The sequence below is a fragment of the Xenopus tropicalis genome, chromosome 5 (assembly GCF_000004195.4).
Source record: "Xenopus tropicalis strain Nigerian chromosome 5, UCB_Xtro_10.0, whole genome shotgun sequence".
NCBI lineage: Eukaryota > Metazoa > Chordata > Amphibia > Anura > Pipidae > Xenopus > Xenopus tropicalis.
Genome location: NC_030681.2, coordinates 9,590,392 through 9,618,203, shown reverse-complemented (window position 1 = coordinate 9,618,203; position 27,812 = coordinate 9,590,392). Strand labels below are relative to the sequence as shown.

At 46.1% G+C, this 27,812-nt stretch overlaps 1 protein-coding gene across 4 annotated transcripts; it reads right to left on the bottom strand.

Moving 5' to 3' along the window:
- Positions 1-936: 936 nt before the first annotated feature.
- aida (axin interactor, dorsalization associated) lies at positions 937-27,651 on the bottom strand. Of its 4 annotated transcripts, none has more exons than XM_012962829.3 (11): positions 27,352-27,651; positions 21,896-21,965; positions 12,512-12,565; positions 10,708-10,762; positions 10,247-10,310; positions 10,002-10,108; positions 8,146-8,157; positions 5,729-5,869; positions 4,423-4,545; positions 3,362-3,479; positions 937-2,194 (listed from the first exon to the last, which is right to left on the bottom strand). In XM_012962829.3, exons 1-11 carry the CDS (start codon positions 27,456-27,458, stop codon positions 2,098-2,100), a joined length of 948 nt encoding a protein of 315 aa, XP_012818283.1. In that variant the 5' UTR covers positions 27,459-27,651; the 3' UTR covers positions 937-2,097. The 4 variants fall into 4 exon arrangements, with proteins under 4 accessions (XP_012818283.1, XP_012818284.1, XP_012818285.1 ...); XM_012962830.3 differs by having other exon boundaries at positions 5,729-5,851; XM_012962831.3 differs by lacking the exon at positions 8,146-8,157 and having other exon boundaries at positions 5,729-5,851.
- Positions 27,652-27,812: the final 161 nt, after the last annotated feature.

The following is a 27,812-nucleotide window of genomic DNA, read 5'->3' as shown; positions in this document are numbered from 1 at the left end:
TTCTTGCACTAATGAGAGCAAATACTGGAATTGGGAGCCATTTTACTTGTCAACTTTCTCTGGCTCCTGTGAGCTGCTGTCACATGAGAAGGTAATAAATCAAATTACTAATCTACTGTATAATGAACTGCTTATCTGAAAGGTAGAGACACAGACTGCAGCTGGCAAAAGGGGGGTGGTTGTTTATACAGAGCTCTGTATTTCTATTGAATCTCTCATTATTGGCAGGGGTGGATGTGCAGGTTAAAAACTAAACAATGGTCCATTAATGCTTTATAGAAGGAACACAAATGGGAATATGGATTTTATTACATCGACATTTTCAACACAAGTCCCAGTGCAGAAGGCGTAACTTAAGGGCAATTAGTTTTTTACAGTGAGCTTTTCCCTCGTTTCCTGTGTCCCCCCCACCCAAAGATAGTTTTTTTTTTTTCTTAAGTGAGTGCTTTCCATGTTTTATATGTACCTCCTATGTATGGCTTTGCTATACAGAAACTGAAAGCTAGGTGGCGCTGCAGAGGAATTAGATGCAGTGTCAGTGTTTCTGATAAAATGTCCTGCTGTGTAATACTAGGAAAAAATTCTCACTGCAAGGCTGATTAGTAATGAATTCAGATTCACATTACCTGGCAGCATAGAAACCAGTGCAACCTGCATCAGGATTATTAATCAGCCCTGTGGCATCAGCTTCTATGACAGATGTAACCGCCCAGCTTAGCTTCTCAGCAGCAGCCCACTGAGCATGTGCGGAGCCACTGACACACAGAAGATGGCCTAACAAGACCCATGATTGGGAGCTGCTGAGGGCAACTTTGAAGGCCTAGATCATTACAGTAATAGGACTGGGCGACCTCTTAGCGTGAGTTCCGGCTGTTTATCATGGTACAGACAAGCAGTGTTTCCCTCAGGGTGATACAATAATGAAAGAAAACAACATTTTATCTAACAAAACCATTTATTTTTAACAAAGTTTACATGGAAGTGGAGTTTGTTGCAATGTTCTACTGAGCGCCCCACCTTGTCAATCACTCTCCTGGGGCCAAACAATATTTCAATATTAAAAAGAAAAAAAAAAACAGTTCAACTGCCTCTTTGATTGGATGATGTAGTGTAGCACTAGGGGGGGTGGTACTATTTCAGGTACAATGAGGGGTGGGCTCTGCTGCCAATCACTTTCAAGGTGACCCACACGTTGCTTAGGGTGCCATATTTGGGGAAAGCTGTGGCAATGGATTACAAATTATACAGCACTGCCATTGGTCACCTATATGAGCCAATGGGAAGTGACAAGAATACAGCACAGTGTCAGATCGGCCAATCAAGAGAATATGCCTATATGTCTCTCTAATGGCTGTAAGCGTTGGCTCTGGGGGGCCCTAGGAGACCCAGTCCCACACTGTATCAGCAAACTCTGGGGCAATTAGGGGCTTTTATGTGTTGGGAATCAATTACATAGGAAATCATTACTTTCCCGCCCATTCAGCTTTACCAGTAAACTGAATGCGCCGGTAGAAGATTAAATATAAAATATACATTAGAATGAGTACAGGACCAATCAGGTGCCAAGGAATCGGGATGGGCGGGGCATCATAATCACATTACACCGATTACAAAGGATTTAAATTAGATCTGTAGAAAATAGGATTCTGCTTATAAAAAATCCCAGTGGTTTTTATTGGAAGGATGTAATACAGGGGGGGTTCCATGCACTGGGGTTCTGGGTAAATACATAATGGATCCCCCCGGGTAGCATGCCTGCGCTGTATGCACACACAGCATACGTGTTAGACTCCTATGTACAAGAGTGAGCCAGTCACCAAGTCCTTTAACACCGCGGGGCACGTACATGGGCGGCAGAGAAACACAAGGTGCTACACCCCAAGTCTGTTATTGCTGCGGCCTCGACCCTTGGGCCAAAAATAGATACTTTCGGGGAACATATTTCTATTAAAAAAATGAGTTTTGTGAATGTAGATAAACGTTCCATATCCCGATGGCTTTCTCTTGCTCTGTGACTCCAGTGATGGAATGCCCCCCCCCCCTGCCTGCGTGCCGGGGTACTGCAGGGGGCCGGGCCTGGGAGGGACACGCCCACGCTCAGTCCTTCTGCAGAGTTTGCAGCAGATGCAGGTACAGCGGCTTCTTTGTCAGCAACTGTAGTTTCTTCCTTTTGAAGTCAGTGGGTTTCTTGTAGCTACGGGGATAGAAGGGGGAAACCGTTATTATGGGGAGACAACAAACTTCTTTCATTTTCGTGGGAGGATTTTCCTCAAACTGCTTGAACTGCTCCCCATTTGTAAACTAAGGTAGAATTAAGATTAAGGCTAGAAATGCTGTATTTTATATTGGGACCTTACTGTACCAGCCCAGAGGCTCAGCAGCCCTATAACAGTATAGATAGATAGTTGCCCCCATCTTGGATCTTGTTTGGCCATCTTTTGTGTGTCAGTGGCACTGCACGTGCTCAGTGGGCTCTAGGCTGCTAATGACAGACTAAGATCAGGGGTTCTCTTTAAGATGGCTTTGTCTCTTTGGGGAAGCTTTACCCCCAAGTGCCTGGGCCCCTAATGCTACGTATGAAAAAACCAAAGTGATTATTTCACAAGTAGCTGTGCATATTGTTGCCCCATGGAAAATAAATACCCCAAGTGCAAATGATTAAACTGAGTAAGAGATTAACCTTCCCCCCTGCCAGTGTATTGGTGCCTCCTTGTATCATACAGCTGGAGGAAGGAAGGCAGGTAGAATGGAACCTTCCTCGCAGTGGCAGAGAGAGCAGCAAAGTTACATTGCCCCACAGTGGGGCTCATACATACATACTGGGCAAATTTGTACCTGGGCAGTTACCCATAGCAACCAGGGATTAGATGTTTTCAACCAGCTGCAGGTAAAAACAATGAAAGCAAACATCTGATTGGTTGCAATGGATTACTGCCTAAGTAATAATGTGCCCATGGTTTTATTTATATTATATTTTATATTTGTTTTATATTATATTATTTTTTTATACATACAATGTCCACCAATCAGGGCTGTATTTGGTGCTGCCCTAAGCACTGACAGCAGTGCAACCCTCCTTCCTATATACCCCTATCATGGAGAGAGAGAAACCCCCCGAACCTCAGCGCCAGATTCAGCCACAGTATCCAGGAGCAGGCTGAAGGCTGTTTTGTTTTATACAGGTTCCCCTAGTAAATACAGCCCTGCCCCTAATTAAACCCACGGCTTTAGCTGTAAGAATTACACTCCTACTGGATATAAATAAACGGGCAATCAGTGTAAATGTCATGTTCCCCTATATAAAGTTCCCCATCTCTAACTGCACCATTCCCACAATGCACTGCTGTGCCGGCCCACTCACAGTTCTATTACGAGCTGTCCCGACTTGATCTCGTCCATCTCCATGAAAGCAAAACACTTTGTGCTGGTGAAGCGTTTCTTCGGTTTGTAGTGCTTGAATTCAAAGAATATAGCTGCCCCTGAAACAAGCATAGGAAATGGGGGGGGGGGGTCACAAATAGGAACAGGACCTATAGATATAGCATCTGGGTCTCCCTTACAATTATCAACCCGCTATGGACTCCGTCGGGTTTGATTCTGACCTTATGAAGTCTAGAGAGGGAAACTAAGGGCAACTAAACAAGGCAGAGATCATAGGGGGAGTACTTATCAGTGCACAACAAACTTCCTGTCTGTAGGTCTATAGCAGGGCCAATCAGGGAGGCTCTTTTATACAACAGCCCATTACACATTGGCACTACTATATACTATAGGCAGGGCAGCCATTGTGGAAGGACAGAGAGGAGTCATGTGAGAAGCCCTGTCCAAGAAGGGGCTTCCTGGGGGTTTTTAAGGTAGCCAAGGCCAAGTTGAGGAGATATGGCACCACCAAGGCCTGGCGCCACCCTCCATAACCGGGTTGGGCAAGAAGAAAGCTCATCAGGGAACGGCAGGAATGTATGGCAGTAATGGGCCCCTCCTTGCCCCTTACATTCTGCATATTCCACCCCCCCAAGTCTGTGGTTGGGTGGCAATCCTGGGGGTAGGGGGGGTAAAAAACATCAAGATGTTATGGCACAAAACCTGCTGCTTTCTGCCAAGAAGGCAAAAGAAATATTCCACCCATCGACACAAATGCCTTCGAGCGCTCAGACAGGGAGCAAGGGATGGCTTCAATTAGGGAACATCTTGGGTTTAAAGGGGAACTATACCCATTTAATGCAACCTCCCAATAGACAATTTTTAAATAGTTTGTTGTCTGTTTATACTCGTTGTGACTCCTGAAACCCTGTAGCAGAAGCCAGCTGAGTAACAGCCTCTCTCATGAGTCAGAACCAGAGAACAGAAAGGGACACACAAATTCCGTTTGGAATAGTAATTACATCACCATCTTTCTCTGTTACTTCTATGGGGAATTCTCACCTTTTGTTAGCTTTTCCACGTGTTTCTGGATTTCAATTTCGACATTAAAATGGACGTAGGTGTCTTCTTTCCTCGTGGCCATTGGGGTGTCTTGTACTGGAGTCAAATCAATGCCGTTTAGATCTGTACAATGAGGTGAGAATATCAATGCAATGAGGTTGGGCAATGAGTTCCGCATACAACCTGGATATCTCAACTGCAGCCCTCATGCTTTCTAACTATAATTTCAACCTTCCTTTCCTTGTCCGGGGCTGCTGGGAGTTGTAGTTCAGAACAAGGAGGCCTGTGCTTTTGCCGGCCATAACTAACTGCACATGTACATGTCTGCTCATACTGCCACATGTTTCCAAATAGCAATGAAGTGGCTGCTGTGCCAAATGACTGCATTGCAGGGGAATCTTAGAGAAGCATCTGCTGACCTTGGGCTCTAATCCCATTCCCAGAAAGGGAAGTCCAGGTCCTGCGGGGAAATAGAAACTCCCGAGTAGCAGAGAGACCTGGGATTGGCCCCCACTCAGCACTTAATCAACATGGAATATTCTCATTTACTTTACTCCAATTAACATAAAGGGTCCGGGGGCCATAAAGCAGGGCAGGACTGCTGCTTACAATGGGGGGGATCAGATAGGATCTGTGCCACTGTGACAGAATGCTCTGTTATACAGATAGCTAGAATCTCAGCCATAAAGCAGGGCAGGACTAATGCTTACAATGGGGGGGATCAGATAGGATCTGTGCCACTGTGACAGAATGCTCTGTTATACAGATAGCTAGAATCTCAGCCATAAAGCAGGGCAGGACTGCTGCTTACAATGGGGGGATCAGATAGGATCTGTGCCACTGTGACAGAATGCTCTGTTATACAGATAGCTAGAATCTCAGCCATAAAGCAGGGCAGGACTGCTGCTTACAATGGGGGGATCAGATAGGATCTGTGCCACTGTGACAGAATGCTCTGTTATACAGATAGCTAGAATCTCAGCCATAAAGCAGGGCAGGACTGCTGCTTACAATGGGGGGATCAGATAGGATCTGTGCCACTGTGACAGAATGCTCTGTTATACAGATAGCTAGAATCTCAGCCATAAAGCAGGGCAGGACTGCTGCTTACAATGGGGGGATCAGATAGGATCTGTGCCACTGTGACAGAATGCTCTGTTATACAGATAGCTAGAATCTCAGCCATAAAGCAGGGCAGGACTGCTGCTTACAATGGGGGCATCCTATTCTACACTGAGCAGCACTAAAAGGCCTGAGCTAGCTGATAATGTAATAATAATATAGAAATAAAAGCAGAAATATTTACCCTTTACACTAACAGTAATGTAAGGATCAATGCACTGTCCTGCATCTTTCAAGCCAATCTTCTCAATTTTAATTGTGAGTAACGTCATCCCGGGTTCAGACGGCAGCCTGGGTAGGAGCGTACCTGGGGAATGAAGGAGACCTGCCAGTAAACAATAGCGCCCAATCAGAATCTTGTAGATGAGACAACGGATATCCAAAACTTTTGCGCTATCAGTCGTCTCACTGATCTGCCATACATGCACTGAACATCGTATGAAACTAGGTTTCTTACAATACTATTGGTGCGTGTATGGCCACCTTAAGGGGCAGATTTATCAAAATGTGAGTTTAGAGCTTAATACAGGTATGGGATCCCTTATTCGGAAACCCATTATCCAGAAAGCTCTGAATTACGATAAGGCCATCTTCCATAGACTCTATTATAAGCAAATAATTAAAATTTTTAAAAATGATTCCCTTTTCTCTGTAATAATAAAACAGTACCTGTACTTGATCCCAACTAAGATATAATTACCCCTTATTGGGGCAGAACAGCCCTATTGGGTTTATTTAATGGTTAAATGATCCCCTTTTCTCTGTAATAATAAAACAGTACCTGTACTTGATCCCAACTAAGATATAATTACCCCTTATTGGGGCAGAACAGCCCTATTGGGTTTATTTCATGGTTAAATGATCCCCTTTTCTCTGTAATAATAAAACAGTACCTGTACTTGATCCCAACTAAGATATAATTACCCCTTATTGGGGCAGAACAGCCCTATTGGGTTTATTTAATGGTTAAATGATTCCCTTTTCTCTGTAATAATAAAACAGTACCTGTACTTGATCCCAACTAAGATATAATTACCCCTTATTGGGGGCAGAACAGCCCTATTGGGTTTATTTAATGGTTAAATGATTCCCTTTTCTCTGTAATAATAAAACAGTACCTGTACTTGATCCCAACTAAGATATAATTACCCCTTATTGGGGGCAGAACAGCCCTATTGGGTTTATTTCATGGTTAAATGATTCCCTTTTCTCTGTAATAATAAAACAGTACCTGTACTTGATCCCAACTAAGATATAATTACCCCTTATTGGGGCAGAACAGCCCTATTGGGTTTATTTCATGGTTAAATGATTCCCTTTTCTCTGTAATAATAAAACAGTACCTGTACTTGATCCCAACTAAGATATAATTACCCCTTATTGGGGGCAGAACAGCCCTATTGGGTTTATTTAATGGTTAAATGATTCCCTTTTCTCTGTAATAATAAAACAGTACCTGTACTTGATCCCAACTAAAGGTCCCCATACACTGGCCGACTATAGCTGCCGATAACGGTCCCTTGGACTGATTCGGCAGCTAATCGGCCCGTGTATGGGCAGAACAGAGCTGCCTGGCCGACCGATATCTGGCCTGAAATTGGCCAGATCTCGATCGGCCAGGTTAGAAAATCCGGTCGGATCGGGGACCGCATCGGCTTGAGCCCCATAAGCTCAAATGTAATCCAATCGTTTGGCCCCAGGGCCAAACGATCGGATTATTTTTTTTTAAAGCAGCTTGCTACCCGATATCGCCCACCCGTAGGTGGGGATATCGGGTGAAGATCTTATAGTGTATGGGCACCTTAAGATATATTTACCCCTTATTGGGGCAGAACAGCCCTATTGGGTTTATTTAATGGTTAAATGATTTTTAGCAGACTTAAGGTATGGAGATCTAAATTACAGAAAGATCCCTTATCCGGAAAACCCCAGGTCCCGAGCATTCTGGATAACAGGTCCCATACCTGTACATAAAATCTCGCCCACGTTCTATTCATTCCTATGGGATTTTTAGACGCATATTTATCAAATGGTGAGTTCTAACTTTCACCCACTAATAAATACACTGCTATAAACCCCATAGGAATGAATAGAACGTGGGTGAGTTTTTATTAAACAAGCTCTAAACTCACATTTTGATGAATCTGCCCCATAGAGGAAGGTTAATGTCACGCCCACAAGCCTTTGTTATCCAATGTAATGCCCCCACAATAACTTCTAATGATGCTTCTAAAGGTCCCCATACACGGCCGTTCCGCTCGCTTGGCGACACCTACGGGTGGGCGATATCAGGAGAATCCAGGATAATTTGATCGAATTATAACGACGGGTATAGCAAAAGTGGGTCCGGGAGCCACATCAACGAGCCAATGCGGTCCCCGATCCGACTAGATTTTTAAACCTGGCCGATCGAGATCTGCCCGATTTCAGGCCAGATGTCGGTCGGGCAGGCCCGTCGGTAGTGTCCATACACGGGCCAATAAGCTGCTGAATCAGTGTAAGGGACCCATATCGGCAGCTACAATCAGCCCGTGTATGGAGTTTACCTTTACAGAAGCAGCAACAAAACACAACAACAAAACAAAAACCTTCTGGCCGTACCTTGAATGGCTCCTGGGTTGACCGGACAATGATGAGCGGAGTGAGGGAATGATGAAGCCATGCAGGGAGTCGGGCAACAGAGAAACGGGGGACATGCAGCCGTTAGTGAGAACAACTTCATTCACTTACTTACAGGCAAACAGGCACATAGGGTGCGGCTACTCATGCTCTAACATTCACAGAACATCAACTCATTAAATCCATTGAAAGGGGGAAGCAATATTCCTTTGCACCAATCACTTCCTGCTCTGGAACTTCTCACTGGCAGGAAGTGAGGAAGGAAAGGAAAATGCCGTCTCCCATAACAAATACCTACACAGCATGCATATAAGGGTGAAGACACACAGAGCTACTAGTAGCAGCTACTTGTGCCTACTACAAACAGGCAATGCTGATCATTTACTGATAATTGTCTCTAAGTGTGTTTTAGCAGGGGCAATTCTCATTATTGTCTTTGGCAGGGGATTTTCTAGAGTAGCTGCTACAAAGTAGCTCAGTGTGTCTTCACCCTAAGTTCTGCCCTTTTATGTAAAATTGCTGTTAAGTTTCTTCAAAGCATAGAAATATATTGCACATAAAACATACAGGCAGGTTATTTGGCTTCTGATACTACTGACTGTGTGACTGTGATGAGGATTTTAGACTGTAAGCTCCTCTGGGGCAGAGACTGATTAGAATAATGTGTAATCTCTGTAAAAATATGCAGAATATGTTGGTGCTCTGTCCACATCCCTCTAGCCGAAGGGTGGGCAAACTACGCCCCACGGGCCATATCCGGCCGGCTGACCTTTTTAATCCGGCCCACCGACACAGGCCCCTTAAAAGAAATATTGGCCCTGATTGGTTGCCCCCCTTGCGCCTGGAGGATGCTGGGGGGGGGGGGGGGGCTGCAGGAAGCTGGGGGTGGAGCTGGAGGATGCTGGGGGTGGAGCTGCAGGAAGCGGGGAGTGGAGCTGGAGGATGCGGAGGAGTGGATCTGGGGGGGAGCTGAGAGGCCCCGTGATTTCTGATGGCAGCCCTGGGCGTAACGCCGGCCTGGCCCGGCTGTAAGTGAATGTGGCCCCTGAGCCAAAAAGTTTGCCCACCCCTACTCTAGCCCCTGGGACCCAATGGTACCTACCTGTTTTGGCCCGCATCATATCAATCCCTAGGGCTAATGCATGGTGACATTGGCTTTCGGGGCAGAAGACCCAGCAGTGCTATTGGCTCTTTATTTTGCCCACAAACCTGTTATTAATGCAGCAGCCCTGGCAGAAGAGATGCTCCTGGCTCATACCCCCTTCCATTGGTATGGGCTAGGGGCATCTCTTCTGCCAGACCCCCCCCGCCCTGGCCTGTATGAAGGTGATTGGATACCATTGGAACAGTGTTCTCTTTCTGTACCGTCTACTGGGCTATTGGGGGCCGACCAAAGGTTATTCTGCACAGCGGGGCCAGAACCAGCAAGTCGGACCTCTGCTCCCACGTAATGTTTATCACATAGAAACATGAAAATGGTGTTAGGTGGAGCAAATTGAAGCAAGACAGGAATTCAGCTGTAAAACTGTCTGCTGGGCCCCAGCCATTCAATTGCCTCATATTGATGGTATTCAGGGATATAACTCACAGGCAGAGCGCGGTCTCAGCAATGGGGAGAGTTACAGCAATATAACTACCATGTGTCAATATATTCTTCTATATATCTCAAGAAAGTCATTATCCTGCATGTAGAATCATATTTAGGATATGGAGCTGCCATACTGCAACATGATCCCAACAACATCAGGTGGGAGGAGCGTCAATAAATCACCTGACATATATAGTATTATAATCTATGGCCAATAAGTAGTGGAATGTAATGGAGGCACAGATCTCACCTGGGACACGGGCAGGAAACAAATCAGGAGACCCAACTCCGGCCCCACCATCTTCTTCCTCTTCCTCTACTTCTAGATTTTCCTCTTCTCCGGGCGCTAAAATCCTCCTAGAGAAGAGTACTGGATGCTTCAGGTTGCTCAGGCTGGGCCTGCCATGCACATATGCCATATACAGACTTGCCCCACTCTAGCCGGGCATATGCCCACAGGAAGAGGGAGATACCATGGGAAATAAATGCACTTACCTTAATGGAATGGGCTGAACATCAAAGGGGAATTCTTTGTTGAAGGTGAGAATGGAGCTTAGAACTGAAATACAGGAGAGATTCAGTATCAGAGCCAATAGCAAGATGAACAGCCAACACTATCCCTCACTAGCCTTCGGCACCCTGTGGCTGGGAGCTGCAATTCAGCAACACCTTTAGGGCAATATATCCACAAGGAAGTCTATACCTGTAGTACCCCGCCCCCAGGTAGGTATGTCTGTATATTGATATGTCTTATTTTGAGCAATCAGCCTTCTTATACTACTTCTTCCCAGCCTGCAACTCAAAATGCTATTGGTTGCTGGGGTCACTGACCCTGGTTTTCATAAAACATATAAGTCTGGCTTCTAAATTAGATTTTTTTAATGCACTTATTGGATTTTCTACTCATTCTGTACTGTTCCGAGTCACAAATGATTCCGATAGACAGAAACACTCACTTGGTTCTAGTGTCTTTACATCCTCCAGCGTGAAGCCCTCCTGGGACTGCGTGTACTGTCACATACAGAATAAGAACTGTCAGCTTCTACATTACATACATCAAAGGGTTAATAAGTGTGTCAATATGTTTAGCCACTGGGCAGTGATTGGTTGCTGGGAACCTCAGACTTTGTAGGAAAGACAGTTACGGCTAAGTCTGGCCGTGCAAAACTAACCTTTAAATTAACCTTTAGTATCATGTAGTGAGTGTTATTCTGAAACAACTTGTAATTGGTCAGTATTTTTTATTATTTCAGGTTTTTGAATCATTTAGCATTTTGTTCAGCGGCTCTTCAGTTTAGAATTTTGGCAGCCATCTGGTTGCTAAGGTTCAATTTAACTTAGTGACCAGGCAGTGGTTTGAACGGGAGATAAGAATATGAATAGAGGAGGGCCTAGATAGAAAGATAAGATGTAAATACCCAATAGTAATGGCAATAAGCACAATGGCAGGGAGGCAGACGTAGAAATAGGGAAAAGGGACACGGTAAGGATGGGGGGGGGGGCTGGAGGAACGACACCCAATAGTAATGGCAATAAGCACAATAGCAGGGGGGCAGACGTAGGGATAGGGAAGCAGGATAAGGTAAGGATGGGGGGGGGGGCTGGAGGAACAACACCCAATAGTAATGGCAATAAGCACAATAGCAGGGGGGCAGATGTAGGGATAGGGAAGCAGGACAAGGTAAGGATGGGGGGGCTGGAGGAACAACACCCAATAGTAATGGCAATAAGCACAATAGCAGGGGGGCAGATGTAGGGATAGGGAAGCAGGACAAGGTAAGGATGGGGGGGCTGGAGGAACAACACCCAATAGTAATGGCAATAAGCACAATAGCAGGGGGGCAGACGTAGGGATAGGGAAGCAGGATAAGGTAAGGATGGGGGGGGGGGCTGGAGGAACAACACCCAATAGTAATGGCAATAAGCACAATAGCAGGGGGGCAGATGTAGGGATAGGGAAGCAGGACAAGGTAAGGATGGGGGGCTGGAGGAACAACACCCAATAGTAATGGCAATAAGCACAATAGCAGGGGGGCAGATGTAGGGATAGGGAAGCAGGACAAGGTAAGGATGGGGGGGCTGGAGGAACAACACCCAATAGTAATGGCAATAAGCACAATAGCAGGGGGCAGACGTAGGGATAGGGAAGCAGGATAAGGTAAGGATGGGGGGGGGGGCTGGAGGAACAACACCCAATAGTAATGGCAATAAGCACAATAGCAGGGGGGCAGACGTAGGGATAGGGAAGCAGGATAAGGTAAGGATGGGGGGGGGGCTGGAGGAACGACACCCAATAGTAATGGCAATAAGCACAATAGCAGGGGGGCAGACGTAGGGATAGGGAAGCAGGATAAGGTAAGGATGGGGGGGGGGGCTGGAGGAACAACACCCAATAGTAATGGCAATAAGCACAATAGCAGGGGGGCAGACGTAGGGATAGGGAAGCAGGACAAGGTAAGGATGGGGGGGGGGGCGGGAGGAACGACACCCAATAGCACAATAGCAGGGAGGCAGATGTAGGGATAGGGAAGCAGGACAAGGTAAGGATGGGGGGGGGGGGGCTGGAGGAACGACACCCAATAGTAATGGCAATAAGCACAATAGCAGGGAGGCAGATGTAGGGATAGGGAAGCAGGACAAGGTAAGGATGGGGGGGGGGGCGGGAGGAACGACACCCAATAGCACAATAGCAGGGAGGCAGATGTAGGGATAGGGAAGCAGGACAAGGTAAGGATGGGGAGGGGCTGGAGGCAGACGTACCTGTAGGGCGGCGCTGCGGAGCTCTAGGCATGTTGCAATCTTCCCAATGGTTTTCTGCAGACAGAATAAAGGGCACATTAGGTACGGCGGAGCCAAAGGGCTGCTCTCTACTTGGCCTTTCTGGCAAAGAAACAGCAGATCTTCCTTTAAAGGGCAACTACACATTCATTAAATACAAACCGGATTCCAAAAAAGTTGGGACACTAAACAAATTGTGAATAAAAACTGAACGCAATGATGTGGAGGTGCCAACTTCTAATATTTTATTCAGAATAGAACATAAATCATGGAACAAAAGTTTAAACTGAGAAAATGTACCATTACCAAAAATATGTTGATTCAGAATTTCATGGTGTCAACAAATCCCAAAAATGTTGGGACAAGTAGCAATAAGAGGCTGGAAAAAGTAAATTTGAGCCTAACGAAGAGCTGGAAGAGCAAATAACACTAATTAGGTCAATTGGCAACATAATTGGGTATAAAAAGAGCTTCTCAGAGTGGCAGTGTCTCTCAGAAGCCAAGATGGGTAGAGGATCACCAATTCCCACAATGTTGCGCAGAAAGATAGTGGAGCAATATCAGAAAGGTGTTACCCAGCGAAAAATTGCAAAGATTTTGCATCTATCATCATCAACTGTGCATAACATCATCCGAAGATTCAGAGAATCTGGAACAATCTCTGTGCGTAAGGGTCAAGGCCGTAAAACCATACTGGATGCCCGTGATCTCCGGGCCCTTAAACGACACTGCACCACAAACAGGAATGCTACTGTAAAGGAAATCACAGAATGGGCTCAGGAATACTTCCAGAAACCATTGTCAGTGAACCCACCGTGCCATCCGCCGTTGCCAGCTGAAACTCTACAGTGCAAAGAAGAAGCCATTTCTAAGCAAGATCCACAAGCACAGGCGTTTTCACTGGGCCAGGGATCATTTAAAATGGCGTGTGGCAAAATGGAAGACTGTTCTGTGGTCAGACGAGTCACAATTCGAAGTTCTTTTTGGAAATCTGGGACGCCATGTCATCCGGACCAAAGAGGACAAGGACAACCCAAGTTGTTATCAACGCTCAGTTCAGAAGCCTGCATCTCTGATGGTATGGGGTTGCATGAGTGCGTGTGGCATGGGCAGCTTGCATGTCTGGAAAGGCAGCATCAATGCAGAAAAATATATTCAGGTTCTAGAACAACATATGCTCCCATCCAGACGTCATCTCTTTCAGGGAAGACCCTGCATTTTTCAACAAGATAATGCCAGACCACATTCTGCATCAATCACAACATCATGGCTGCGTAGGAGAAGGATCCGGGTACTGAAATGGCCAGTCTGCAGTCCAGATCTTTCCCCTATAGAGAACATTTGGCGCATCATAAAGAGGAAGGTGCGACAAAGAAGGCCCAAGACGATGGAACAGTTAGAGGCCTGTATTAGACAAGAATGGGAGAGCATTCCTATTCCTAAACTTGAGAAACTGGTCTCCTCGGTCCCCAGACTTCTGTTGAGAGTTGTAAGAAGAAGGGGAGATGCCACACAGTGAGAGTTGTAAGAAGAAGGGGAGATGCCACACAGTGAGAGTTGTAAGAAGAAGGGGAGATGCCACACAGTGAGTGTTGTAAGAAGAAGGGGAGATGCCACACAGTGAGAGTTGTAAGAAGAAGGGGAGATGCCACACAGTGAGTGTTGTAAGAAGAAGGGGAGATGCCACACAGTGGGGAAAATGGCTTTGTCCCAACTTTTTTGGGATTTGTTGACACCATGAAATTCTGAATCAACATATTTTTCCCTTAAAATGGTACATTTTCTCAGTTTAAACTTTTGTTCCGTGATTTATGTTCTATTCTGAATAAAATATTAGAAGTTGGCACCTCCACATCATTGCGTTCAGTTTTTATTCACAATTTGTTTAGTGTCCCAACTTTTTTGGAATCCGGGTTGTACTTGCCGACTAGATCACTATTTTTCTATTGGAAAGCCTCGTTTCAATGAAAGTGTTTCAGCCTTGCCTACGTTACTATTGTTATAGGTAGGTCAGAGCTTTCCCTATTCACTCCCATAATGCATCTGTATTATACTCCCTAACAGTGAAGCAGGGAACCCTGCCAGCAATAAAATACACCAAAACCCCAATGTTACAGCCCACGATTCAAAGTTTAACCACATTTTACACAATTTTTTGTGGTTGCAGCAATAAATAATGCATTTCCCTGATTTTATACTATTCTGGTTCCCTGAAAAAATGTAAAATGTGGGGTTCTACTGTAGCTAAATATTGAATTCTCAATGTACAACATTAGCAGAACAACCCTAATAGTTTGCTCATAGCCTGTACAGAGAGATACCATAAAACTATGGCACATAGGGATTCCCCTGTACTAAACACAATTCAGCAGGAACAGCCCCCTAAGTTTGCTCATTGCCTGTACAGAGAGATACCATAAAACTATGGCACATAGGGATTCCCCTGTACTAAGCACAATTCAGCAGAACAACCCTAATAGTTTGCTCATAGCCTGTACAGAGATATACCATAAAACTATGGCAGCATAGGGATTCCCCTGTACTAAGCACAATTCAGCAGGAACAGCCCCCTAAGTTTGCTCATAGCCTGTACAGAGATATACCATAAAACTATGGCAGCATAGGGATTCCCCTGTACTAAGCACAATTCAGCAGGAACTGCCCCCTAAGTTTGCTCATAGCCTGTACAGAGATATACCATAAAACTATGGCAGCATAGGGATTCCCCTGTACTAAGCACAATTCAGCAGGAACAGCCCCCTAAGTTTGCTCATAGCAGCAGTGTATCACTGCTCCAATCCCAGGCCTATAATGCCCCAGTGTGGCCTGTACAGGAGTAAACTCATACACTTGTGCCAGCCACTTTCCCTGCCCACTGCTATTATTCCTCCAAGAAGCAATGGATAGCCATCTCCAAGATGCAACAGGTTTCTACCCTCCAGAAGCAATGGACTGGCCTATGACACTGCAAATCTCCCCTGGAGCAAGTGGTACGCCCCTCATGGACCAACGGAAACTCTGCCCTTAGCTACAGATGATCCCTCCTCCTGTGAAACAACTGGTATCTGCAACTGAAAAACAAATGGCATCCTTGGTGCAACAGGGATCCTCTTATGTGAAGCAGCTGCTATCCTTTCTCCAGAAGCAACTGGTATCTTTAACCAAACTGATGGCCCCCAGTAAGCAACCAATGACTCCACCCAAGGAACAGATGGAGACTCCACCCAAAAAGCAACAGGTGCCTCCAACCAAGAAGCAATTGGAGCCTTCGCCCAAGATGCAGATGAAATCTACAACTAAGAAGCAGCAGATGGCCTCTAGTAAGCTACAGGTACCTCCACCCAAGAAGCAGCCGGCACCCTCCTCCAAGAAGCAGCCAGCACCCTCCATGAAGGAGCAGTTGTTGCTCACCCTCAGCGTGTGGCTGGTTCCCAACTCTATGCAGCAAGTGCCATCCCATAAGAAGCAGAAAGTGCCATCCCATGAGAAGCAGAAAGTGCCATCCCATGAGAAGCAGAAAGTGCCATCCCATGAGAAGCAGAAAGTGCCATCCCATGAGAAGCAGAAAGTGCCATCCCATGAGAAGCAGAAAGTGCCATCCCATAAGAAGCAGAAAGTGCCATCCCATGAGAAGCAGAAAGTGCCATCCCATAAGAAGCAGAAAGTGCCATCCCCTAAAACTAGCAGGTACCTACCCCTATGAAGCAACAGGTACCCCCTTCAAGAAGCAAGTGGTACCTTCACCCAAGATGCGACTAATGCCCACCATTAAGAACAAGCCAGGGGCCAGCCTAGTGAAGTAGTTAATGGCCTCCAATAAGCAGCAGGTTCCTCCTCCCAAGAAGCGTCTGATGCCCAAACAGAGGAAGAAGCAGGTACCACATCATAAAAAGCAACAGTTGCCCTCCCTTTAAAGCAAGTGTTACCTTCACCCAAGACGCAACTGATGCCCACCATTACGAACAAGCTAGTGGCCATCTTAGTGAAGTAGTCAATGGCCTCCAATAGACAACAGGTGCTTCCTCCCAAGAAACAGCTGTGCCCGCCCCTATAAAAGTAGCTAGGACCCTCCCCTGAGAAGCAACAAGGGCCCGCCCCTAGGAAGCAACAAGGGCCCGCCCCTAGGAAGCAACAAGGGCCCGCCCCTAGGAAGCAACAAGGGCCCGCTCCTAGGAAGCAACAAGGGCCCGCCCCTAGGAAGCAACAAGGGCCCGCCCCTAGGAAGCAACAAGGGCCCGCCCCTAGGAAGCAACAAGGGCCCTCCCTTTAGATTTAGAAGTCTATTAAAAGCTGAAATGTCCAACATCTGCTTGTTACATCTGCTCACTTTTAGAGCAGCATTTTTCCCCTTTCTGCACTGCTGGTTCTGACTCATGAAGCAATGTGACAGTCTGCTTTATTCAAGCCAAGAATCCAGCTTCCCCACAATGGCTTGTGTGCTCCTTTTTCAGGTCTGTTAATCAGTTGGCTTCTAATACAGGTATAGGACCCGCGATCCAGAATGCTTGGGACCAAGGGTACTCCAGATAAGGGGTCTTTCCGTACCTTAAGTCTACTAAAAAATCAATAAACATTAATTAAACCCAATAGGATTGTTCTGCCCCCAATAAGGGGTTATTATATCTTAGTTGGGATCAAGTACAGGTACTGTTTTATTATTACAGAGAAAAGGGAATCATTTAACCATTAAATAAACCCAATAGGGCTGTTCTGCCCCCAATAAGGGGTAATTATATCTTAGTTGGGATCAAGTACAGGTACTGTTTTATTATTACAGAGAAAAGGGAATCATTTAACCATGAAATAAACCCAATAGGGCTGTTCTGCCCCCAATAAGGGGTAATTATATCTTAGTTGGGATCAAGTACAGGTACTGTTTTATTATTACAGAGAAAAGGGAATCATTTAACCATTAAATAAACCCAATAGGGCTGTTCTGCCCCCAATAAGGGGTAATTATATCTTAGTTGGGATCAAGTACAGGTACTGTTTTATTATTACAGAGAAAAGGGAATCATTTAACCATTAAATAAACCCAATAGGGCTGTTCTGCCCCAATAAGGGGTAATTATATCTTAGTTGGGATCAAGTACAGGTACTGTTTTATTATTACAGAGAAAAGGGAATCATTTAACCATTAAATAAACCCAATAGGGCTGTTCTGCCCCAATAAGGGGTAATTATATCTTAGTTGGGATCAAGTACAGGTACTGTTTTATTATTACAGAGAAAAGGGAATCATTTCACCATTAAATAAACCCAATAGGGCTGTTCTGCCCCAATAAGGGGTAATTATATCTTAGTTGGGATCAAGTACAGGTACTGTTTTATTATTACAGAGGAAAGGGAATCATTTAACCATTAAATAAACTCAATATATAAACCCAATATTTTACTACAATCACTACTGTGCCTTAATCATAATGAGCATGTTCTATGTAATTCTGGGGCTCAATGGGTTGGATACATTCGAGCAGATACAGCAGGGACCAAGGCTAAATATATATATATATATATATATATACAGAGCGCTGGAAGCCATAGGCTCAGTGTTATTTCCTCGCTGAAAGCTGGGTGTGGTGGCTCCACAGAGTGAATAAGTCCTACTGGGGCGCAGCCAACGCCGTCTCCAGTTTCCATATACATTCTGCTCCTTCCAACTCCCACATCCCTGGGAAGCCATAAAGTGTGCAGCTCACGTGATGTACTGAGTATCACCGGCCGTGTGTAGGGGAGTTCAGCTCATGAAAGCCGCCCATTCACAGGCAGGACAGACAGGGGCGACAGAAACAAGTTGGCGTCATTGCGGCAGGAATGGCAGCGAGGAAGTGACTCGCACTTAGCTCATACTTTATAATAACAAAGAATTTAAGGAATAAAAAAAAAATAAATAAATTGAACAGACTCATTTCCTACACAAATACACTGAGAGAGTGGGAAATAAACTCTGCTTTAAACAGCCTCCTCCAAACACTGAGGGACCCAGAGAGGCCGAGGCAGAGCCTATAGGGCATCAGAAATGTGTGTTCCCCAAAGAAGCTGATAAAAAGTCGGATAAGCTCCAGAAAGGTCAAAGCAAAGCACAATTCAGCAGGAACAGCCCCCTAAGTTTGCTCATAGCCTGTACAGAGAGATACCATAAAACTATGGCAGCATAGGGATTCCCCTGTACTAAGCACAATTCAGCAGGAACAGCCCCCTAAGTTTGCTCATAGCCTCTACAGAGGGATACCATAAAACTATGGCAGCATAAGGATTCCCCTGTACTAAGCACAATTCAGCAGGAACAGCCCCCTAAGTTTGCTCATAGCCTCTACAGAGAGATACCATAAAACTATGGCAGCATAGGGATTCCCCTGTACTAAGCACAATTCAGCAGGAACAGCCCCCTAAGTTTGCTCATAACCTGGGTGATCATACTGGTGTGCCCCGTCCCCTGGGTGACCATACGAGTGTGCCCCTTGTCCCCTGGGTGACCATACGGGTGTTCCCCATCCCCTGGGTGACCATACGGTTGTGCCCCGTCCCCTGGGTGACCATACGTTTGTGCCCCGTCCCCTGGGTGACCATACGGGTGTGCCCCCTGTCCCCTGGGTGACCAAACGGGTGTGCCCCTTGTCCCCTGAGTGACCATACGGGTGTGTCCCCTTGTCCCCTGGGTGACCATACGGGTGTGCCCCCTGTCCCCTGAGTGACCATACGGGTGTGCCCCCTGTCCCCTGAGTGACCATACGGGTGTGTCCCCTTGTCCCCTGGGTGACCATACAGGTGTTCCCCCCGTCCCCTGGGTGACCATATGGGTGTGCCCCCTGTCCCCTGGGTGACCATACAGGTGTTCCCCCCGTCCCCTGGGTGACCATACAGGTGTTCCCCCCGTCCCCTGGGTGACCATATGTGTGTGCCCCCTGTCCCCCAAAGTGCAGACCCTCTCCTATTCATCTTTCAGCCTGTCGGGGCCAAGCATGGCCAATATGTTAGGATAAGTGGGGCCCTAGCCAGATCTGCAATCAATAATCACAGGGCCCCACGGTGCAGAAAGAACCAGCTGTGACAGGCAGCAATGTGCAGGTGTCAGTCCTGATCAGAAGCACAGAGTCAATGGGAAAGAGTCCGCCAGCACCGGACCCCAAAAGGCACTCGGGGCGTTCACTGGCCCCTCAGGAGCAATTTGCTTGATGTTTCTTTCCTGCCTGAGCCGAGTCCGGCTGAAATAATCTGACAAGAATGTTCAGTTGTCTCTTTAGTTTACTCTATAGATGAACAACTCTACTAGATACAGGAACCAATGCCAAGTTATTAATACACCCCGAGACTGAGCACCCACCCCTGAGACACGGCAGGAAATCCTGGGCCCCCTCCTCACCTATTTATTTTCTCCTTCACCAACAGAAGTAAAAAAAAAAAACAAAGAGCAAAAAAAATAATAACTAAAAATGTTAACGTCTGTAAGTGGGTAGGGCTGAGATAGCATTTATCCCGGGCCCCCAGCATCTGAGGGGCCTTGTAGAGGGGAGAACACGGATAAAAGTACAATGGACACATTGAGTTATAGAGCAATTGTTAGATGTTGTTAGTATATACAGTGGGGGTGTCCAGCTTGCAGCACTCAAGCTTGTGGGAACTACAACTCCCAGAATCCTTCATCTGTCAGGGGAAGCTGTTGCAGGTTGTACAGCCCTGATTTTTGTATTTTTTTTACCCACGGAACCCAAGCCTCCTGAATACCCAGGGTCCCCCACTTTTAATCAAACACTTCTGCAACAGAATAGCTGCTTCCCAGTCTCCAACACTGGTTGGTAATGGTAACATAACTAACCCCCCCTATTAACTGAGCCTTACCCTGCTATGGGGGGGGGGGTTACCGACACCCACGGCAACCCATGTGACTCACAGAGACAGCTGCTCAGGGCCTGAGTGGGCAGTGTTCTACCCACGGGTGCAGAGATTCCATCACTAACCCCACAGGATATTGATATATTTGGCCAATTTTCTGTTTTTAATCATTTATTTCTTCTTTGGTACCTTGATGTCACACTAGGGGACTTTGCTTTTTTATTTTTTCTTGAATTTAATGCCGACTGAAACTAACAAAAATGTGATGACTGACACTTGCTTATTATAGAGGCTCACTGTGACAAAGCTGCATACCCACAGTATCCAATCAAACTGTGTTTTATTTTCTAACCTGAACTAGACGGATCAGTGTTGATAATTGGTTAGTATACTATTGCACTATTGCCCCTATGAGTAATACAAAGGCCATCCATGGCTGAAAAAGTAACCGGCAGACAGCCAGCTTATTGGCCCGTGTATGAGGCCCTCAGACGAGCCTACCTGACTGATATATGGGCAAAAATTGGGCACATTTCAAAACCCCTTCAGGATAAGGAGCATGATGGTGTGGTCCTAGTATTCCGCCAATGTATTACAATCCTTCAGCCTGAGAACCAAACCATCAGATCAATCCAATATCACCCCACCTCAAATTGGACACGTAAGGGAAAGATCTGTTCACTTGGTCAATGTAAGGCACAGGGCTGGTCACTTTTAAGATGACTTACAAGGCCCCCCAAGTACAATATGAAAGCAGGAAACAGGTGACAAGGTAGGACCAGGTAGGGATCAAATAAAGTCAGACAACAGCAAGTGATCGGGGCAGGCGGATAACCAGATGCAGATGATAAATAGACCAAAGTAGCAAGAACTACAATAAAGCAAACACACTCACAAATCTATTTAGATTGCAAGCTCTAAGGGGCAGGGACCTCCTTTCTCTTGTCTCTTTGACACAACTCATAATCTTTAATGCAACTGTACTTTGTATTTATTACTGTAATGACCACTGTTCCATTCATTTATTGTATAAGTATTACTGATGTGCGGCCCTAACCCACCCGCTCCCAATTCGAACCTTACTCGCCCGGCTTCTACCTCTATTTACTGACCCGCGCTCGACCCGCCCAGTCGGTGATGTAAGAAAAGAAGCAGGCGCCCCAATATATTCAGAAACCAGAAGTGTAAGGTCATGGACAGGGAAAAAAGGTCAACCCAAACCCGCCTGTGACCCACAAATGGTGTGCCGAGGCTGGCCCGAACCTGCCCGACCTGCGGGTATCCGGCCGTCCGCACATCACTAATAAGTAGCGCTATCTGAGTATATACATAAAAAATTACTTACAATAGGCACAAGAATCCAAGAGTAAACTGACCTGATCATGATGTCACCATTGTAGGCTGATGACATAATCATGGGACCTGAGAGCCTGCTGGCTAAGTACCATGTTAGTAAAGGAGCCCCACAGGTGTATACTTGCCCCTTTATAAATCTATTAGCCCTGAGGAATTATAGAGAATTGTAGCGCATACCTTCTGATCCTCTGTAAAGTCTGAGGAGTTGGCTGGAGACTGGGCTTCCTTCTGGAGCTGCCGTGCTAATCTGCACAGGAGGCAAAGCAAAGATTCAATGATATCAATGAGAATGTACCATATTATGTATTATCATAAGCTAAACATTCCCTATCATTTACAAACCCCACTCCATGGAAGCCCAAATGAAGTCTGTAACAAAAGTGCAGTTAACATAAGTAAAATATAATTGCACTCATTAAAGGGCCGGTTTACCTTTTAGTATGTTATAGAATGTCCTATTCCTAGCAACTCTGCAATTGGTCTTCCTTATTTTTTAGAGTTTTTAAATCATTTGCCTTTGTTTCTACCTCTGTCCAGATTCAAACAGCTCACTGACCCGCAGCAGCCAAAAAGAACTATTGTTCTGTGAGGATACAATTGTTACAAATTGATTGCTGTTACTTTTTATTCCTTATCTTTTTATTCAGACCTTCTCCTATTTATATTCCAGTCTCTCGTGCAAACCACTGCCTGGTTGCTAAGGTACACAAGAGCCTAGCAACCAGGTAGCTTCTCAAATTCCAAACTGGAATTCCAAAAAGCTGAATAACTGAAAAACCACAAAAAATAACTAATGAAAAGCAAGTGCAAATTGTCATGCTACAATTAAAGGTGAAAAACGCCTCTAATAACCAATTTTTATTTGATAGCTGTTCCCTAAAATCCACTGGAACAGCTTTACAACATTTGTTTTTGGGAAAGAAGTCACCAGAGAATATTTCCCTTTAAACTATTCCAGGGATGAACTCAGCAAACAGAAACTATTGCCCGTTGCACAGAAGGCGAATTACACATATCATTGCTCTTCTAGTTAGCGCCGAGCCATTTCCCATAATGAGCGAAACCGGCCATCTGTGTATCCATCCTCGCACTCACATCCTGCTGAAAAACTCCACCCAAAACAGCCAGGGCTTGGGTGGGAAGCTGAGCAAATAACTAGCCTGAAATTGAAAGCATTTGGCTGGAATCCCGCTGCTCTCTGGGTTCCACTTTTATCACTACAGTGAGCGAAATGCGTGGGGAGGAAAGCCGCTCGCAGGGAATTCTAAGCTTGGAAAGGAGAAGAGCAAAATAATGACTTCATGTTTCCAGCACTAAATTGCATAAAAACAGCCTCAAACAAGATTCCAAAAGCATCTGCTTTAGTGCAGACAGCATGGTAACACCGGCCAAGGGGTCCCTGTCTATAGAAGGTTTGTGCTTACTGGAAATCCCACAGTTTAGAGCATACCGAGCCATTAACAACCTGTAAAATAGATCCTTCTACACAGAGCTTAGTGATGTCAGTTGTGTCTTGATTCCCAGTTATAAATATGAGGATAGTGACCTGTATAGTATATATGGTCTGTGCTGTATTCCTCCATTGTCTCACTACTTGCAAAGAGAATTATTCTTCTGGGGAACATTTTCTCCCCATTCTCAATTTTGTTCTAGAAACAAAATAAGGGAAGGGGAGATTTTCCATTGAACTTAATCTTCTCTCAACAAATACTCCCTGTATAACTCAGCCTGCAGCCTTGTGCCTTTATATGGGCACAGAACCCCTCAGTGACTGCTAATATCCTTATCATTTACAGTAGGGGGTTACATTATTCCCACCTCTTAAAACACTTTAGCACAAAATGATCTCAGGTTTGAATACACCTATGATGTGCATTAGTGCAGGGGATTCCCACTTGGTCATTACACACTTACGCAAAGAAGAATTTAGCAAATTTATGCTTGAATGAAGTGTAGGGGACCAAAGCCATTCTAGTAAATCTGCTAGGGAAAAACAGTAATTAATAAAGTTTCATCTGACACTTCTATATCTCAAGCAGTTTCAACACTAGGTCCTGTGCGAGTATAAAGCAGACAGCTTCACACTGAGTTCTCAGTTGTTAGAATACAGCAAATTTTTATTCTCTAAGCTGATTTCTGCCCAGTAAATAAACACTTTGTTGTTTGATGGAGGGACTAGTGTGTATGGGGTTTTGAAATGTAATGTTTAATGGTATTAGTACAACTCTGATTGAATGACAAGCTAGACAGGAAGTTATGAGATACAAACCATGGCATAACTTTAGTTAATCTAGTTTATCAGTTGCCAGTGACTGTCCCGGCGAGTAGAGGTTTAGTTCCTGGTTAGGCACAGGCTGAATAGCAGGCAGATAATGAGACACACACACTAAACTGCTGAGCCGCTCACTCACAATCCAGATACAAGAGTAGAATAACACTTCTAGCTGCAGTTCTGTTATACAAACAGAATTTCCTAATAACATTTGTTTAACATAATATAAACTCAGAGCGGCGGACGCCGCCTCATCCAATACAGGATCTGCCTTCTGGCGTGGCTCTCTGATGGGCTGGCTGTGGGGGCATTGGTTTCACTTTCCACCCTCTAGTTTCCGTTATGCAGCTCAGTAAGTCACGACTGGGTCCTTTTTTACCCCCAGGCAAGTCAGCCCTGGAGCAATGAGGGCACCATTTTAGTCACTGGCAGTGGTATATTGATTACATGCGTTACTGTATGCCAACTTACATTTCATTTTAACAAATATGATGGCACATCAGTGTCAACATCACTGGATCTTCCTATCAATAGCTGGGAATATAAAGGGAAACTGCAGCCAAGGAGCTCCTTGCCCCGCTGTCACTCAGATGTATTAGTAGCTTGTTAGCAACCAACAGCAGAGAGCTTTGTGGGCTCGTCCTGCTCCCTCTGCTGGTCTGACTTCTAACTTCACCTCCCAGTGCAGCTGAATGCAGATCAGTCAAACACAGGTTTATTCATCTTAACATCAGGGACAATTATACAGCTAAATGACTAAACTCCCAGCACATTACAGCAACTAATTCTGTCATTTCTACTTCAGGGATGTGGCCCTCTGGCAACACTGGGGAGGTTGGCAGACTGGGCATTCCTTAGCTAATGTGTGTTCTTCTCTATGGTTTCATGCCCAGGTCAGAGAAAGCCTTGGGCATTAAAATGGCACTGCAAGCACTGCGGCTTTGCCTTATGGCTACAGCCAGCTGCTGGAGAATGTTGCCAATGGCCTCCCCCGAGGAAGCAGCAAGTCCCTGTTTTCCAATTGCCCAATGAAAGAGCCTTGTGTAATAACACCCCCAGGTTTTAGTTTCACATGTTAGCTCTGTCCCCACAGCAAACAGTTGGCTCACACTGTAACAAGAAGCTAGCCACCAATGGAACTACTTTGGTAGTACAGCCCCACTGGGCAACTTAGACACTCAGCCCCAGCATTGGGTGCTTTTATATTCTCCCCCAAAGGAGTATATGGTATCCAATATGTCTGGAACAGGCTAAAAATGCAGTTTTGGGATTCTGTACCAGCCCAAGGCCCCCACAGCCCTTTAGCAGGTAAGATCTGTGCCCCCAAAAATGCCCCCCGTAGCCCCCTTTTCTGCTCTGGGCTGCTGTCACTGCGGCCAATGGGCCCACTATACAGTCTATATACACTATAACGGGCCCACTATACAGTCTATATACACTATAACGGGCCCACTATACAGTCTATATACACTATAACGGGCCCACTATACAGTCTATATACACTATAACGGGCCCACTATACAGTCTATATACACTATAACGGGCCCACTATACAGTCTATATACACTATAACGGGCCCGCTATACAGTATATATACACTATAACGGGCCCGCTATACAGTCTATATACACTTATACGGGCCCGCTATACAGTCTATATACACTATAACGGGCCCGCTATACAGTCTATATACACTATAACGGGCCCGCTATACAGTATATATACACTATAACGGGCCCGCTATACAGTATATATACACTATAACGGGCCCGCTATACAGTATATACACTATAACGGGCCCGCTATACAGTATATATGCACTATAACGGGCCCGCTATACAGTATATATACACTATAACGGGCCCGCTATACAGTATATATACACTATAACGGGCCCGCTATACAGTATATATACACTATAACGGGCCCGCTATACAGTATATATACACTATAACGGGCCCGCTATACAGTATATATACACTATAACGGGCACACTATACAGTATATATACACTATAACGGGCCCGCTATACAGTATATATACACTATAACGGGCCCGCTATACAGTATATATACACTATAACGGGCCCACTATACAGTATATATACACTATAACGGGCCCACTATACAGTATATATACACTATAACACTCACAATTTATAATGTAGATATTGATAGGAAGTTTCAGTATATGAGAAAGATATTCCTAAAGTTGAGGGGTCCCAGAATAATGTTGCTGTGGGGCAAAGTAACCACTAGTTCCACCACAGCTGGTACTGCATGAAGGTGTCTCCACTTGGCAATTACTTACTATGCATACCTGCAACATAGGAACAGCGCATTCCCCCTCAGGCAAGCTTACTGAGGCACTATACCGAATAACCATGTCATGGGCAGGACTGTTTCCCAAGAGGTTCTGCAGCTGCTGACTGGGGGGGGGGTTCTTGGTACCCTAAGGCTAGTTTACCCACTCTATGCCCGTCCCAAGAGGTTCTAAAGCTGCTGACTGGGGGGGGGGTTCCTGGTACCCTAAGGCTAGTTTACCCACTCTATGCCCGTCCCAAGAGGTTCTGCAGCTGCTGACTGGGGGGGGGGTTCCTGGTACCCTAAGGCTAGTTTACCCACTCTATGCCGGCCCAAGAGGTTCTGCAGCTGCTGACTGGGGGGGGGGTTCCTGGTACCCTAAGGCTAGTTTACCCACTCTATGCCCGGCCCAAGAGGTTCTGCAGCTGCTGACTGGGGGGGGGGTTCCTGGTACCCTAAGGCTAGTTTACCCACTCTATGCCCGGCCCAAGAGGTTCTGCAGCTGCTGACTGGGGGGTTTCCTGGTACCCTAAGGCTAGTTTACCCACTCTATGCCCGGCCCAAGAGGTTCTGCAGCTGCTGACTGGGGGGGGGTCCTGGTACCCTAAGGCTAGTTTACCCACTCTATGCCCGGCCCAAGAGGTTCTGCAGCTGCTGACTGGGGGGGGGGTTCCTGGTACCCTAAGGCTAGTTTACCCACTCTATGCCCGGCCCAAGAGGTTCTGCAGCTGCTGACTGGGGGGGGGGGGTTCCTGGTACCCTAAGGCTAGTTTACCCACTCTATGCCGGCCCAAGAGGTTCTGCAGCTGCTGACTGGGGGGGGGGGGTTCCTGGTACCCTAAGGCTAGTTTACCCACTCTATGCCCGGCCCAAGAGGTTCTGCAGCTGCTGACTGGGGGGGGGGGTTCCTGGTACCCTAAGGCTAGTTTACCCACTCTATGCCCATCCCAAGAGGTTCTGCAGCTGCTGACTGGGGGGGGGGGGTTCCTGGTACCCTAAGGCTAGTTTACCCACTCTATGCCCGGCCCAAGGGTGAGGCTGCCAGCCAAGCCACTTACATCTGGTACTCATCAATGGCCTCCACCAGCTGCCCCCATGAGTCGAAGTCAGTGCCCTTCTTGAGGCTGGCGCTCCATTTGTGCAGGATCTTGTTCAGGTCAGTCATGGCTGGGAGCTGACGCCCCTCCCGGGGCAGAAAGGGATGAGGGGCAGCTCAGCTCCGCATGTTTCCCGGGCGCTGCCAGCCGCACTGTGCCATTCAGCTGCAAGAGTAGCAGATCCCCTGACCCCCACCCAAAACCCAGCAGCCTGCATCCGCGGCCAAGCCCCTCACAGCCCAGCCCTTCCCTTACTACCATTTGCGTACCGAGCCTCGCTTCTAGCCTAAACCACGCCTACACGCAAGGTCTCCTTTGTTTTGCTTCGCGCTGATTGGGCAAAGTGTTTTTAGAAACCACGCCTACTTATATATAGTTTCAACCGAGTCGCGTCGTTACCCAGGTAACTTCCTCACCCTCAG